General features: G+C 56.6%; 6 protein-coding genes across 6 annotated transcripts; 3 read left to right on the top strand and 3 right to left on the bottom strand.

Annotated features, from left to right (window-relative positions):
* Positions 1 to 891: 891 nt before the first annotated feature.
* Positions 892 to 2,907, top strand: GLRG_02413 (WH1 domain-containing protein; the record flags this gene model as incomplete). Its single annotated transcript, XM_008092422.1, has 3 exons — positions 892 to 1,101; positions 1,151 to 2,822; positions 2,876 to 2,907. The coding sequence occupies 3 exons, from the start codon at positions 892 to 894 to the stop codon at positions 2,905 to 2,907; spliced, it is 1,914 nt and encodes a 637-aa protein (XP_008090613.1).
* A 757-nt stretch (positions 2,908 to 3,664) lies between these two features.
* Positions 3,665 to 4,496, bottom strand: GLRG_02412 (translation initiation factor eIF-1A; the record flags this gene model as incomplete). The annotated part of the gene is made up of 3 exons (XM_008092421.1): positions 3,665 to 4,050; positions 4,176 to 4,254; positions 4,476 to 4,496. 3 exons carry the CDS (start codon positions 4,494 to 4,496, stop codon positions 3,665 to 3,667), a joined length of 486 nt encoding a protein of 161 aa, XP_008090612.1.
* Positions 4,497 to 5,226: 730 nt separating this feature from the next.
* Positions 5,227 to 6,021, top strand: GLRG_02411 (uncharacterized protein; the record flags this gene model as incomplete). Its single annotated transcript, XM_008092420.1, has 1 exon — positions 5,227 to 6,021. The coding sequence occupies one exon, from the start codon at positions 5,227 to 5,229 to the stop codon at positions 6,019 to 6,021; it is 795 nt and encodes a 264-aa protein (XP_008090611.1).
* Positions 6,022 to 7,253: 1,232 nt separating this feature from the next.
* Positions 7,254 to 8,580, top strand: GLRG_02410 (BRCA1 C Terminus domain-containing protein; the record flags this gene model as incomplete). Its single annotated transcript, XM_008092419.1, has 2 exons — positions 7,254 to 7,325; positions 7,468 to 8,580. 2 exons carry the CDS (start codon positions 7,254 to 7,256, stop codon positions 8,578 to 8,580), a joined length of 1,185 nt encoding a protein of 394 aa, XP_008090610.1.
* Positions 8,581 to 8,856: 276 nt separating this feature from the next.
* GLRG_02409 (oxidoreductase) lies at positions 8,857 to 9,705 on the bottom strand (the record flags this gene model as incomplete). Its single annotated transcript, XM_008092418.1, has 1 exon — positions 8,857 to 9,705. The coding sequence occupies one exon, from the start codon at positions 9,703 to 9,705 to the stop codon at positions 8,857 to 8,859; it is 849 nt and encodes a 282-aa protein (XP_008090609.1).
* Positions 9,706 to 10,636: 931 nt separating this feature from the next.
* Positions 10,637 to 13,942, bottom strand: GLRG_02408 (uncharacterized protein; the record flags this gene model as incomplete). The annotated part of the gene is made up of 1 exon (XM_008092417.1): positions 10,637 to 13,942. One exon carries the CDS (start codon positions 13,940 to 13,942, stop codon positions 10,637 to 10,639), a length of 3,306 nt encoding a protein of 1,101 aa, XP_008090608.1.
* Positions 13,943 to 15,289: the final 1,347 nt, after the last annotated feature.

The following is a 15,289-nucleotide window of genomic DNA, read 5'->3' as shown; positions in this document are numbered from 1 at the left end:
CGCCCGAGCAGCGCCCGAGAGAGGGAAACATCCTAGCCGGCTTCCACTGAAACGAACGACTCAGCCACCTGCCACGGCCCAGGAGCTGGTTACGAGTCCCCCCCGCTGGGCGTACGCAGTGATGAGGTGGGCGGGCTGCATAAGGGTGGGTTGGGTTGGCTGACACCTGGGTGAGTCCGTCCATCGATCGTTCGTCATTCCTTCTCCCGCGAGTAACATTGTCCCATTCGCATACACACAAACACACCGCAACCAACCACTACCACCACCCGGGCCTTACCCTCACGCGGCATAACCTTCTCCTCACTCAGCCTTCCCCGGAGCCTTCCTACGATATCCCTAGGTTCCCCCATTGAGTGATGCGTGTCCACATTTCTTGAAACGCCCCCGGACCCGGAAGCTCTGGCATCTTTGACCACAAGCTTATTGTCTCTTTGCTTTTTTTGGACACCGCAGAGTGGCTGCCTCACGTACTATTACTGATTGCATAGCACGGACACTCGTCGTACTGTGCCTTGCTTCCCTCAACATCCAACAGACTGCCTCTGTCGACTTGTTCCCTGGACCTCGTCTACTTCGCTACTGAAAGCGACCAACTTACGAACCGCCGTCCCGAAAGAGGGGGTGTCTTGCCTGTTTAAACTAGTCAGCACCTACCGACTAAGTGCCACTTGACACTTGCCTACATACCCGCACAACGCAAATCGTTGCGACCAAGGTGGCTGTTGCCTTCGCTGCTGCGGCTCCTGCAAGCACACGAGCCTATCCATCAACTCCAGCTCATCCCAATTCCCGATTCCACCTAGATTCAACTACATACGAGCCACAGCACCTCGCCCTCTCAACCATTTCGACTCTCCTCGCCTTCACTGACCCCTCACATCCGCCATCATGCCGTCGGTGTTAAGCGACGACGATAAGGAGACTGTCAAGCGCTTTGTACCCAAGCAGACGAACAAGATTCAGGCTGTAGCTATCGCCAGGCTATACGTTGCGTACCCAAATCCTGGAAAATGGACCAACACAGGTATACAGGGTGCTATTGTCCTATCGAATGACCTCGTGGGCAACACGTACTGGCTGAAGATGGTAGATATCTCGGTAAGTCATGCTTTCTGAACTAATGCATTCTGACCTGACATCGATGCAGTCCGGAAACCGCGGTGTCATTTGGGATCAAGAGATATTCGACAACTGGAACTACAACCAAGACCGTACCTTCTTCCACAGTTTCGAAATCGAGGAATGTCTCGCTGGTCTGTCCTTTGTCGACGAGAAGGAAGCGAAACAGTTCAAAAAGAAGATGGACGACAGAGAAAAAAACGCAAGCAGAGCTACGAGATCGACTCCGTTTGGAGGGGCTGCCCAATCTTCAGGACACAAACACGGCTTGCTTGGAGGTCTCTTCGGCAGCCGACACGCCTCAGCCCCCACCCCTCCAGACTCTCCGCGATCGCACCTGACCCACGGTCGAATGCCATCTCTGGGGGGTGCCAACGGCCACAGCCCCTCGGAATTCGCTGTTCTTGATGCTTTCGATCCTCAATGGCGGGAAAATTTTGGAGAAGACCTACGAGACAAGGGTTTGACGGACGACTTCATCAAGGAGAACCAGGAATTCATTGTCGAATTCTTGAAAGAAGAGCAAGAGAAGCTGATGGCTGGTGCCCGAAGCCATGCCCCTCCCCCCCCTCCTCCCCCTCCAGCATCTTATTCGAATGGCATCGAACCTCGGAACTCGCGCGCCCCTCCGCCGCCGCCGCCTTCAGGTGGAGGGCATTCGGACAGTCCACGGGTACCGCCCCCTCCGCCTGCACCCAGACGTGGCGCTGCACCTGCTCCTCCACCAGCTAGGAGATCCGGCAAAACAGAGCCTCCCGCTGTCAACCGAGAACCAACACCCCCGAGCGAGCCTGCTGCACCGGAGGCTCCAAAGAACCGATTCGCTGTGCCGCCGCCGTTACCAGATGCCGGCAAGCTTGCCCATTCCCTGGGGGGGTCGATCAACTCTATTCGCGGGTCCGCAAATTCCGGGCCGCCTCCCCCACCTCGACCGCCGAAAACGCCTATGCAAGAGGAGGAGAGGCCTGCTGGTCACCGTTTTGGAGTACCGCCGGCCTTCTCCGGATCTCGTCAGCCCCCACCCACCCCGAGCCGGGGGTCTGTTCCGCCGCCGCCTCCTCCCCGTGCAGATGTTGGCCCCCCGCTCCCCCCGAAAGGTCCAGCATCCGAGGCGCCTCCGTTGCCGCCACCATCTTCACGACCTGTGCCGCCGCCTCCCGCAGCTGGCAATCCTCCGCCTCCGCCTCCGTTACCGTCATCGAGTGCTCCCCCGCCACCTCCTCTACCCAGCTCTCCGCCGCCGTTGCCGTCATCGAACGCTCCTCCAGCACCCCCTCCAGCACCTCCTTTACCGCCATCGTCCAACGCACCCCCAGCCCCACCTCCACCGCCTCCCGGAATGGGCATTCCTCCCCCGCCACCTCCTCCACCCCCAGGTGCCTTGGGCGGTCCGCCCCCCCCTCCTCCCATGCCCAACAGAGACTCTGGCTACTCATCGAGCGTCCCGGTGCCTGCTCCAGATTCTTCGCGCTCGGCCGTACTAGGCGACATTCAGAAGGCTGGCGGTATCAAAGCTTTGAAGAAGGTTGATAGAAGCCAAATTCGTGACAGAAGTGCCGCGACCGTTGGTGGCAGCAGCGACACGGGGCCGCATGGTAGTGGCTTGCCTCCCAGTGGCGTCGCTCCGGGTGGTGGTGGTGACATGGCCAACGCACTGGCCGCTGCATTGCAAAAGAGAAAGGAGAAGGTCAGCAGAAGCGGTAAGTCGAGGTCAAACCCGTATTTGTTGTTTTTGAAGCTAATGTGTGGACAGATGACGAACGAAGTGACAACGACGACTGGTAAAGCATCCGAGGATCCATGGGTAATGGAGATGACAGAAAGAAAGAACCACCGGGTAAGGCTTGGTATTATCCCTATGCCTTATCGAAATTACAAACCAAATTACCATAGCTTCGACCTGCTATTCCAAGCGACAGTTATTCCAAGCGACATCTGCATACTTGGGGACCGGGTGGACTGGTTTCATTGGCTGGCCGATGTATTCTCCGTTTTAATCATCTTTGGATGACGGAGGCGTCGGCTGCATGGTAGTATCCAATGGATGACGAGTCGGTAAACATGGCCGGGTGACTTTTGAAGCTAGCGCGTCGGCCGGGTGGGTATGAAGAGTCTGGAATCAAACAGTATTCACAACTGTTCATATAAAATACAAGGTTACTTTGATATATCATATCACAAGAGTCGTGCAGTGTTCATGGGGCATTTGGGAATTTTATGGAACGTGGCCCAAAGACACCGTGCCAGGCGTATTTAAATAATGAGGCGCAATCAAAAGTAAGTCTATCGTCCAGATGATCCGACGAGCCATGACGTCTCTCCCACCATGGCCGTCCAACGCACCACCCCAAACACCTTGACTGTCGCGGAACCCAGCAGTCGACAGTGACGACGGTCGCCGGATTTGAGAGAGAAGACAGCGTTCCCACCCTCGGCCTTGCAGCAGAAGACGATCTGTTGAGAGATGGGAAGGGTTTGGGGCTTTCTCGACACACGCGCGAGCGAGGGAGGAAAAAGGTAACGGACATGGAGGCAACACATTTTAGATGTCGTCAATGTCGACGTCCTTCTTGCCGCCTGCGCCACCAGCAGCCTCGTCCTCGGACTCCTCGGAATCGCGATCGTCGTCGAACTCGAAGTTGCAGTCGCCGTCGCCCTCGGCGCCGTACGTGTCCGTCTCGTTGATCTTTGCGGACTCGGGCAACTCGCCGTACGCCTTGAGGGAGCGGGCCTCGTCGGCGGTGTACTTGAGAATGACGTCGCCCTTATCGTCCTGATACTCACGCAGGGAGAGCAGGATGATGTCTCCCTGGTTGATCCAGACCTTCTTGCGGAGCTTGCCGCGGATGTTGGCAAGGCGCTTGACGCCGTCAAAACACTGGGCCTCGAGGCGGCCGTTACCGAGCATCTTTACGACCTGGGCGTATTCTGTTTGATGGGGAGTTAGCCTGGTGTGTGAACAAGGGAATTCGAGCGGCGGTAGAATGTCGCGTCAATTTTCCCCGACTTTGTGTGATGATGGTTAGAGGAACTCGGGAACTGGAGGGACTAACCTTGGCCATCTTCTTTGAAGGTGAGCTCACGCTTCTCGTGGTCGGACTCGTTCTTGCCACGTCTGCGGTTCTTTCCTCCCTGTGTGGCTGTTAGACCGTTTGATCAAATTCAAAAATCCTCCATCATCGACGGCTTCATCATCAAAAGTGTGTCGTGTTGTTTCCAAGCAGCAGCAAGGAGGGGGCGGGGTTCTTTGCGGGTCCTCCAACTCGGCAGGGTGAGGGGCAGTTTTCGCAGCACCCGCTTAGATGGGAAAAAATCTTTGGAGGAGCATCATGTGCAAGAATTTCTAGACTGACCTTTCCCTTGTTCTTGGGCATCTTGGCTACTCGTGAGAATTCCGGTTCTCAGCGGTATGGGATGGAGGAGGGGGGTGGCGGAAGTCGAAGTTGTCAGAGTAGGAAGGGGAGAAGAGAGTGGGCGGTATGTTGACGGGGCTTTATTGTGCGCGAGCGCAAAATGGCTTTGGGCTTCTGCGGGTTCTGCTGGGCGCTTTGCTGCTCGGTGATCTAATGGATGGAACAGGGGGTACTATTTGGCCTGTGGGCTGTGCTGGTTAGGAGGGCGAATGAGGCCGGCCTTTTGTGCGCAGAAAGTGGTGCCGGTATGAGTCAAGTGGGTGTGACAGTAGTCACTAGGTAGGTGGGTAGGTAGGTAGGTCCTAACAGAGAATGATGTACAGATACTCCGTACAGTATGTGCTCAAAATGTGTGGCTTGCCCAGTAACGTATGGAGTAGGCATAGCCACAGACAGTGACAAGAGCGCAGCCTGTAAACTAGCTGTGATTCGTGGCGAGAGACCCGCGATGGTGGGGTCATGAGGGTACGTACCTACCTAGGCAAGTATGGATACACTAGTTACCTAAGCCTTCGGGAGAGCTTCCGACCTAGGTAGGTAAGTATTTGTATGCATCGCTCCTTTTTTGACCATAAGCTACCCGCGAAGGTCGCTACTGCTGTTGACATGCCAAACTAGGTGCTTTTCATCAGTCGCCTATCTTTTGCCTCCAAGCTATGGCTGCTCGCGAGCCGCCAGCAGAAACATCGTTATGAACCCGGCGCGACTCCAACATGTCACTCGCATCCTTCGGCAGCTGCCACAGCGCAGCACTTTCCTACCACTCGCCCGGTACTCCAGCTCAAGGCGCAATGCTTCAGGGCAGACGGCCTGTCCTAGCACCGAACTGCCCAAAGCATTCGAATTCAACAAGCCCCAAAGCCTAGACGACCTCGAGAAGGTGCAACTGTCGCCGCACTGGACGAAGATCTTCGAAGAGCTCGATATTGGGACACCCGCCAACGACTACCGAATCATATACATTCCGCACAATCTGAAGGCAAAATCTCTGACTCGGTTCAGAATATCGAAGCGACACGTGATGAGAGCCTTTGACACGGGCCACTTTACGGAGAACAAGTACGAGCACCCGAAGGCAGTTCTGATGAGGTACTACTACGAGGAAGACAAGAAGAACAAACCTCTATGGCTGTGGTTTTACGGCATTTCGACCGACACGCCGGCCGTCGTAAGTATGGCCAAGTATCGAATGAAGCTTGCGCTCCACGCTGCCCTCAAGAACCGTGGCTATGACGTGCAGGGTCGGCTAATAGACCCTGAAAGCGAGACGGGGATAGGCACCGCTCTTCGTGGTGACCTGAAAGGGACGATCGCCTGCGTCGCCAAATCTCCGAGGGATGTCGTCAAGAAGCTGCCGAAGAAGGAACTTCGCCTTGCGATGGACGCCCTCGTAGACGCCTTCATTCGCGTCCACGAGACAGAGCAGATGAAGGTGAAAGAAAAAGGGCAGGCTCAAGGAGCACATTTTTGGAGAAATCGCGTCTAGGAGAGACGGAAGTACGAAACAGGAATGCTTATGAGGGGAAACTCAAAGCGCAAACTGAGGCGAAGTTCGCCGGCCTTAGGATCACACCGGAAATGAGCATTTGCCGATGGGAACGGCCCTGGACTATAAGGAGATGCCAACCAGCTTGTGGATATGTAGAAGGCTCCCCAACCACGAAAGGCTTTGAGCCACTGTAACAAGACACAAATGATACCCACCCTTATATAGAAGAAGCGGACTCACCGCCTAAGGGCTCTGTTCTGATGACAAAGTCGAGAGTAGCAGCGCCCGTAGCAGCGTATTGTCCAAAGGGTGCCTATGAACCGAAGGAGATGGGTTATTAGACATGATAACCACCGGGTGGATATGTGCACAATTATTGAGAACACGCTCGAGGAGGTTGCTATCGATGCTGTTCCAGGATGCGAGCCACATACTCTGCCCAGACAAGCTATTGTTATCTGTTCGCTAAGCTATCAGCTGCACGCTGAGGTTGTCTTCATCTCGATGGCTATGGTCCCCGGCCCTCCTCGAGGTGAAGGTTTAGGTGAGGGAAAGGAGGGTATAAGTGGGTGATGATTATATGAGTGACAGAAGACAACAACGACAGCGTAGCTTCCTTGAGCAGCTTAGAAAAGCGAGGGTGGTACGAGTCAGTGATGAATGGCATTCTAAGAAAGAGAAGGAAAACGCCTTAGGGGGCTTCGACAATACGACAGGCCACTCAATCTTTACAAGCACCTGCGAGAGAGTCCTTGTGACGGCTACTAAAAAAAAGTCAACTGTCAGATTCGGCGAGTAAATAGTACTCCAAGCAGGAGTAATAAGTGGCCGGTGAAGCACAGGGCAGGGGTACGTACCTAAGCATCCTCTCCATATACCCGCTCTATTGCTAAGCCAATGCTTGGAGTTGTTGGCGACGAATCACATCGCTAGCGCAGAGCTGTCAGCCGAGACGTTTGGAGCTGCCAACCTAGCAATCAAATGTGACTGCCGTTGCACCTCTAAACCAGTATATGTGTTTCGCCTACATACATACATCACCGTGACACGAACCTGACTGCCACTCTTCAGCCAACTGAAGCGAATACGAGCCGGACTCACCACCAGCGAACAACGTACTGGATATCGACAATTGGGCGATCTAGGCAATTGACCGCTTGGCTCGGCACAGAAACAACGCACGCCACCAAGACGGTAAACACACTCAGCACCAGCAATTCCAGCCCGCTATGCTCGTCTCCTTAACCGTCGGCAAGGTCGACGCCGGCGTCACTGTGCTTCTGACGCCGGACAAGCGTCTGGTACGTTGACCATGATGCACATCTGATGCTATCGATGGATAAGGGGGGGCTCTCCCTAGGAGACGCCTCCCCGGCCTCGATGCCCATCCACCAAGCTCATCTTCACCTCCCCTTGACGCTCCATGCTGACGATGCCCTTCAGATCGAGTTCCCTTCTATCCTCCTCCCCCCCAACATCTCCTCCGGTAGCATCGTCGACATCACTGTCGCTCGCAACCTGGGTTCAGAGGCAAAGACAGAACATGCCTTCCGCGAGCTTCAGGACCGCATCTACTCCGCTTTCGGGGCCAGTGCGCCCGCGATTCCCATCCTTCGCTGCCGCAACGCAACGCAGACCTCCGTCGTCCTCGAGTGGGACCCGATCGAGCTCGCGACTGCCGACCTCATCTCCCTCTCTCTATACCGCAATGGTCAAAAGGCCGGCAGCATCCCCCGCCCGCTGCAAATGCACAGCACCAAGATCAGTGGCCTCGCCGTCGACACGGAGTACACGTTCCATCTTATTCTGCGTACCACGGCCGGTACCTTCAGCTCCGACAAGGTCGTCGTGCGTACCCATAAGATGACGGACCTCAGTGGCATCACCATCACCACGGGCATCATGCCTGCCGCCACGAAAGAGGCGCTGGTCTCCGCCGTAGACCGCATCGGCGCCAAGATCGTCGACAGTGTCCGTATCGATACGACGCACTTCGTCACCACCGAAGGCCGCGGGCTGGCATGGGAGAAGGCCGTCGAGACAAACATCCCTGTCGTCCGGCCCGAGTGGGTTGAGGCGTGCGAGAAGAACGGCCGCATCCTCGGTGTTACCAAGTTCTACCTCGACGCCCTTAGGCCCGGCCCCTCGACCGATGAGCTGCAGCAAACGCCAACTCCGCCCCAACCGCAGCAGACCCCTCAGATGCAGAAGGAGCTGCCGACCCCCCCTGCTGTCAACCCGTCAGAGAACGACTACGAGGTGGCCGCCACGTCTGCCAAGTCGCCCGAAGGAGAAAGCGAGAATCCTGCATCCAAGGCGGAGGATGCTGAATCTTCCGGCGACGAGGAGAAGGAGGCAGAGCAGAAGAGGATCGCAGACCAAGAGGAGCAGAAGGTGCGACTGGAGGACAAGGACGAGCAGAACCTCGCTTATCGGCCAAAGGCGGAGTCGGATTCGGGCAGCGAGGATGGCAAAGGAGAAGAAGACAACCCAGGCAAGAAGCAGAAGACTGGCACCTCCCCTGACGGAGCGTCCTTCCAGGACGTAGCCTTGTAAGCCGGGCGGTGTGAGAATAAAGGTGTTCGCGGTTCCTTTCACAGCACGGAGTTACGTAGATGTTTGGTGTCCAGTGTACGACTACCCATTTCTTCACGACACTTATAGACAGTTATCATGGAACGATGATGCTAAAGTTTCATCACTTTTATGATATCCGCCTCTGATAAGCCGGCGCTGCCAGTGTTCGCGAGGGGCTAGCCATCTTTTTCAGGGTAGCATTTTGAAACCCCCTATTTGTACAAGTCCCTCCCCGTCGTACTGAACAAAGGGACCTCATGGCAAGATCTCCTTGCCCTGCCAGTCCCAAAACCGGCCTCGTCCCTCGACCCCGACCTCCTCGGTCAAAACCTTGCACATCCTCTCCACCGCAAACTCGGGCTCGAACAGCTTGTCCTTGGGCACCGTGTTCCAGAAGGCCTCGGAGAGCCCCGTCTTCACGGTCCCCGGGTGGTACGCGACGGAGATGGCCTTGTCGCCGCTGCGGGCGCGGAGCCACAGGTCCAGCGACTTGGCCAGGGACGTGACGCCGGCCTTGGAGGCGCGGTAAGAGTACCACCCGCCCTTGTGGTTATCCGAGGTCGACCCCACGCGCGCCGACATGGCGGCCCAGACGGCGTGGCCCGGCGGCAGGCCCCTGGCGTCGCCGGATGACGACGATGACGACGAGGGGCCGAGGAGCTGGGCGGTCCGGCGGGGGAGGAAGGGGGAGAAGTGCTTCATCAGCATCATCTGGCCCAGCGTGTTGACGCGGAAGGTCTCGAGCGCCCTGTCGTACTCGACCTGCGCCGGGCTCTTCTCCGGGTGCAGGATCCCCGGGGTCGCGAGGGCCAGCCGGAGATGGTGCGTGGCGTCGGGGAACAGGGCGCGCGCCTCGGCGGCGGCGGCGGCGACGGTGGCCTCGTCCGTGACGTCGAGCCTCACGACCTTGAGGCGGGAGGCGAGGTCCTCCGTCTCGACGGCGGGCAGGGCGAGGAGCTCGAGGAGGCGGTGCTTGGCCGATGTGGTGTCGGGCGAGCGGCAGGTCGCGAGGACCGGCGCGGCAGTCGTCCGGAGGAGGTGCCCGACCAGGTGGGCGCCGATGCCGCGGGATGCGGGGGAGACGAGGATCCAGGGGCTGGACATGGCCCCCTTTTTTTTTCTCTCTCTTCTTCTCCTCTTTTCCTGCCTGATTCCCTGTACGCGATTTCGGAGATCCGGGGCTTCAGAACGTGGATTGCAGTGCTTGGCTCATGGGCAGCTAGTGTTGTCGTCGCTGGCGGTTTACTCGGGGTAGCATACAGAAGACTATTTAGATACGGAACGGAACGAAGATGGATGGAGAAAAAGGACCCAATTACATCAAACGGAACATTCAGACCAGCATTAAATTGACTACTCACCAGAAACACCCGGCTGTCGAGCTGGGCTTTCTCCACAGCCGTCAGTCAAAGACATCATGATTTTGGAATGATGGAGAAGAGCCCACTGAGACGCACCACTTCCCCCTCCCAAGTCTTTGGAGGGAAAGCAGGGGGTGTCGACGACGTCATTGGCTGAAGCTTCGCCCGGCGACGGGATTCCTTTGTCGCCTTCGCACACACTAATTACAACTCACATGCATCGGCCAGTTTAGGGTCGTCAATACCACTGAGGCTCTAGATCGATCGCATCTCACCTCATGCCTTGCTTTGACTCACGTGAATGCATGTGCTTTCTGCATTGCAAGTACTTGTGGTAGGTACATTCTTTGTTGGGAATGATGTTTGTTCTATTCATTGCCGACGCATGAGCAACGCAGAATGCTCATATATCTCACTACATGGAAACGGAACAATACTCGATTTTAAGTACTGGGTATATGCACATCAATACCGGCTTCACAGGCCTCGCCTTCCTGCCTCGACAAAGGAAAACCGCTCCCATACTAGACAATTCATAAAACGCCGTGGCCACTCATAGAGACCGCAGCGGTCGACGGCCCGCATCTTCAAGCATCAAGTAAAAGAGGAAAGAGGGGAAGAAAATAAAGAGGACCAAACAGGAATGAGTGAAGGAAGAGTAAACCCGTCTCACGCTAAACGATGCCGTAGCTATAGTCGCCAACCTGCGACGCCTCTGTCCTCTCCGTCCGCGTCGTCTCCAAGCTCACCCTCGCCGCCAGCTGCAGCTCCCGGATGAGAGGGTCCATGGCGTCCAGCCCGCCGCGCGTGTTCATTGGTGTCATCATCACGGCCTGGAACCTGCTGCCTCGGATCGTGCGCGGCGTGTCATGCGACATCGACGGCTCCCTCGGCACCTGTTGCTGCTGCTGCGGCTGCCGTGGGTCGACAAAGTCGCCGGCAAAATCATCAAATACACCCGCGACGTCCATAATCCGTCGGGAAGAGTGGCGCGGACCAGGCTGGTGTTGCTGCAGCGGACGGTTGGGGGTATTGAGCCGGACGGTTTTGCGCGCGCGCACCTCGTGCCTCGGGTCCCGGCTGATGCGCAGCCCCTCGTAGATGTTGTCCTCGTCGTCGTTGAGGGTCCAGTCTTGCGGGTGAGGGTCCAGGCAAGGGTCTTCGGGTAGGCTCTGGAGCTCGCTCATGCACTTTTGAAGGCGTTCGATGAAAAGGATCTGGTTGCGCTCCTGCCGGTGCATGCGCATTTCGAGACGTTCCTGATTCAAGAGCATCTCGTGTGCGAGATCGTTGACACGCGTGCTACGGAGGCTGGCGTAGTGGTTGCGGAGCTCATGAGACGACATGTTTGCGATGCCAACGGAGTCTTCCTCATTCGAACGGTTTGGGGGACGCAAGGCCGTTGTCTCTCCTGTGTTGCCGCCGACGGGGACAGATTCTCGTCGATTGTTACCGTTGGTTTGCCTCTGGTTTCTAGAGGCATCAGGCGGAGACATGTTCGGGCTGCCAGCGGTGGGCAGGCGAGCCACCGGCATCGAACTTCGTCGCGGTGTTAGGTCATCGGCGAAGGGCGGGTAGGAAAGCTCAACCACGGTGATGGGCGAGTTGAGAGCCGAAGCCGACCATCTCTCGTCGAGTGGCGCCGAAGGTACCACCTCAGCCACGGGCATGATGGCGCTCAAGCGAGGGCCAGCACCGGAGCCAGGTTTGGGGAACGCCGCGATGCTGCCCGCGATGGACTGGTCATCATCGTCAGGGTCAATATGCGCCGGATTGCCAGAACCACAGGAGCTGAAGCTGTCCAAGTAGAGCTGATCCGCACCCGCCTGCGATGGTGTGGCAGAGTCCGCTCGCGACTTCGAAGCTCGGCGTGGGGGCAAATGGTTGCCGCCCGCCTCCGCGACCTGTGCCGTGCTCTCGTCGGACGGTGCAAAGCTGCCTATCCGATCCAAAAGCGGTACTGAGCTAGCCCAGCTGGCGCGGTGAAGACTCCCCCACCGACGGGGAGGTTCGGAGCCCAGGGTGCTGTCCCTGGCATCACCGTTACCAAAGGTTCTAGTGCTGGCGGCGGCTGAGATTACCTGGTCCTCCGTCATCTCAGCCAAAATTGGCGTCTTTTCCCAGTCTATCGCCGGCGTTTCTTGAGCAGTCTCCCAGCCGGGCGTTAGCTCCTCTCGCGCTGTCTCCCATCCTGGTGTCTCAGTTTCTTGCGTGGCCTGCCAGTCCGATATCTTGGTTGCAGTGCCATGGGAAACGCGATGCGACGACTTTTTATGGGACTTTGCCATGTTGGCCAAGTTCGTGGCGGACAGCTTCGTCTCAATTTCGTGAAGCGAGAAGCGGTCGTTACAGCCAAAGGTTCCGTCACGAGAAGGCAGACGCAGAGAACTGATGGCAGTTTCGCAGGTCATCGGCCTCGGGGTCACCTCGCCATCCTCCTCCTGCGGCACCTGTTTTGTCATACATTTGAGAGCCTCCATGTCCCGCTGCTTGATGGACCTGACGCGCTCCCTGCGACTCTGTCTTGAGGAAGCCGTTCTTGTAGAGGCATTCCGAGACGCCACGGACTCGCCGACCAGGGTTGTCTGCGCCGTATCACTGCTTCCTGGCCGGACAAGGTAAGATTGTCTAGGTGTTGTGGACGGCATCTCGGGGCGCACTATTGAACCCATTGAGTAAGCCTTCGCGGACTGGGCGCTTGAAACCACCGGCCCCGATAGCTCTGTGGTAACACTAGGACTAATGGAGTTCGACTCTGAGTAGGTAGTCGGGCTCAACTGGGGGGCATCCGATGCTGCGCCTTGGTGCTGAGCGTTGCCACCATTACTGCCGTCAATCAAGTGTTGGCTGTTTAAAATCTGGTCTGCTTGAGGGCTGGATATCTTTGTGCTCGACCTGCGCGGAGGCAGAGTGATGTTTCCGGGACGTTTAGGAGACGACTTGACTTTAGGTTTTCGCGCATTTGGGATTGCCACCTGAGCGAGGTTACCCTCGTCCCTGCCGAAGTGATGGCACTTGTCGAGACTACTGGCTAGCCTTCTGCGTGTCGAAACAGGGTCTGCAGGAATCTCGGCATACTGCAGCGCGGCTAGAGGTATCCGGTTATGTTTGTCCTTGGTCGAAGAAGACTCACGTAGACTTCCGGGCGGCGTGGTGTAAGGTGTCATGGGCGGACTCATTGGATTTGGGGTGATCTTGGGCCAGATAGAGACTGAGCCCTTGGTTCCCATTCTGGTGCTTATCGTGTTGACAGTGTTGATGGTTGAGATTGACCCCTTCTCACTAACAGTCTTGAGGACAGTAACTTTACGCTCACTGGCATAAGGCCTGGCGCCGGCGTTGTCGATCTCATCATCGCTCTTTCTCACCGGGGGGCTTGGTGGAAGCGGCGGCGTGGCATTGAAGATGGCGAGAGCCCAATCGGAATCCGGGCCTACGTGGCAATACTCCAACGGAATGGAAATTGCGATATGCGACTTGCCGCTGCTTGTCTTGGACACAACGGCAGAGTTAGGCAAGCCCGTGTTCAGAGGTCGACGGGCAGGCGACAAAGACCTGGCCCTTGTGCGCGGACGACGCAGCTTCTTGAGAATTCTCCACTTCTCTGGTAGTTCCTGTGATTCGTTGATGTCCTCATCGAAGACGGACTGTGAAGGGAAGTCTGACGGTGGAGAAGTGGTTCTGAGGAAGTCGATGAGGTCCGCCAGACCCTGTCTGTCGTTGTTCTCTCGGGCTCTTGCGCGGACAACACCCCATTCCGAGTCACAGCCTGTCACGTCCATCCCTTCGAGAGTCTGGGCGAAGAGATCGTTGGACGAGCGTGCCGTGCGAGGATAGAAACGCCTGTCAAAGTCGCTGTCGAGACTATCAAAGGTGCCTCGGCGACCCGAAGTAAGGTTTAGATCGAGCCGCGGCGGACCCGACTCTGATGAGACCACCATGACCTCGTTGCGTCCGTTGACGTGTTCGGAAAATATCATTTCGTCAGAAGGTCAAAAGGCTTCAGCGGTGTAAACGGAGTTGATTTGGAAGGGGTCGTGCCCATGAGGAAAGAGCGGAAATCGATCGAGGTTTCGTATGTGCGTAAGATGCTTTGAATAGGTTGCGTGATGATGGTAGAGCTCCTGGGCAGACAACTTGCCTGCGGCGCAGCAAGCAAACCTGAGCAACACGGGGTCGCTCGGCGACAGTCTCGTGGAAGAAGTGGAATGATGGTCACGTAATCGAAACGAGAAGGTAGATCAGAGACCGGAGAGTTCCGCCCAGGGGGGGGACTTGGGGAGAAACAACGAAGTCCATTCATCAACTCCCAAGAGGCAATGGAAAGAGGAGAGAGGAATGGAGGGGGGGAGGGGCTGTAGAAGACGAAAGGAAAGAGAGGAGACCACAATATCAGAGGTCGTGCAACAGCATTCGGATCATTTGCTACTCTTCTTTGGGCGTCAGACCGTGGACGGGCGGGATCGATATATGTCCTTATGCCTCAGGGCGACCGTTGGAACGAACAGACGGGAGAGGAGGTAGACGGCGTCAGATGGTAGCGGTGGAAGCGTCAAACCCCTCGAGGGGAGGCGTCCGTGCAAAAAAAAAAAAAAAAAAAAAAGAAGTTTGGGAACGAGTGCTAGCGGCTTCGAGACCAACGCTTTGGCCAGACTTTTCGGGTGACCTCTCTTGTCTGTAAGACCAACTGGTGAGTGGCCGAGGGAAGAAGAAGCGACGGAAGTGGGCGGCGCGCAACGGTTGGGGGGAGGGGAGGGGTGCAGGAAGCCTCACAACAGAGATCAAGGGAGAAGGCGGAGGTTTAGATTGTTGTCTAGGAGCCACTTGGTGGGCGTGGCGCTGAGACTCGAGTTCAGGATGGATCGTCTACGAAATGTTATGTTTCTTTTTCTTCCTTTGGTGCTGAATGCCCATCTCGGGGTGCCCAGAGATAGACTTCTGACAGTCGGAAGCATGAACAAGGCTTGACGAAGGCAAAGGGAGGAGGCCGGCCAAAAGAAGAAGGACCAGTTGACAGCGCCACGATAAGGCCAGCCATGATATTCCTTCTACCGGCGCCTTGTAACCGGATGGTCCACCAGCTAAAGGCGTGCGGTGCACCCAATGTGTGTCACTTAAGCACCATGAAGAAATGCTCGGGCGAAGAGAGAGAAGGCTGGCTTCTTTTACTTCATCTTCATCTTCTTCTCTTTGCCAGTGGTCCGGTGCAAGATTTACAACAAGTAACGGGTAGTAGACAGTAGGCCAGTATGATGGCTATCCTTCGTACCTATACTAGACAGGTGGGAAGGTACCCAGGAAGCAAGGCGAAGTGAAAGAGGGCCTGC

The sequence above is a fragment of the Colletotrichum graminicola genome, assembly GCF_000149035.1.
Source record: "Colletotrichum graminicola M1.001 genomic scaffold supercont1.5, whole genome shotgun sequence".
Lineage (NCBI taxonomy): Eukaryota > Fungi > Ascomycota > Sordariomycetes > Glomerellales > Glomerellaceae > Colletotrichum > Colletotrichum graminicola.
Note: the sequence above shows the minus strand (reverse complement) of the source record. Positions and strands in the feature narration are given on the sequence as shown.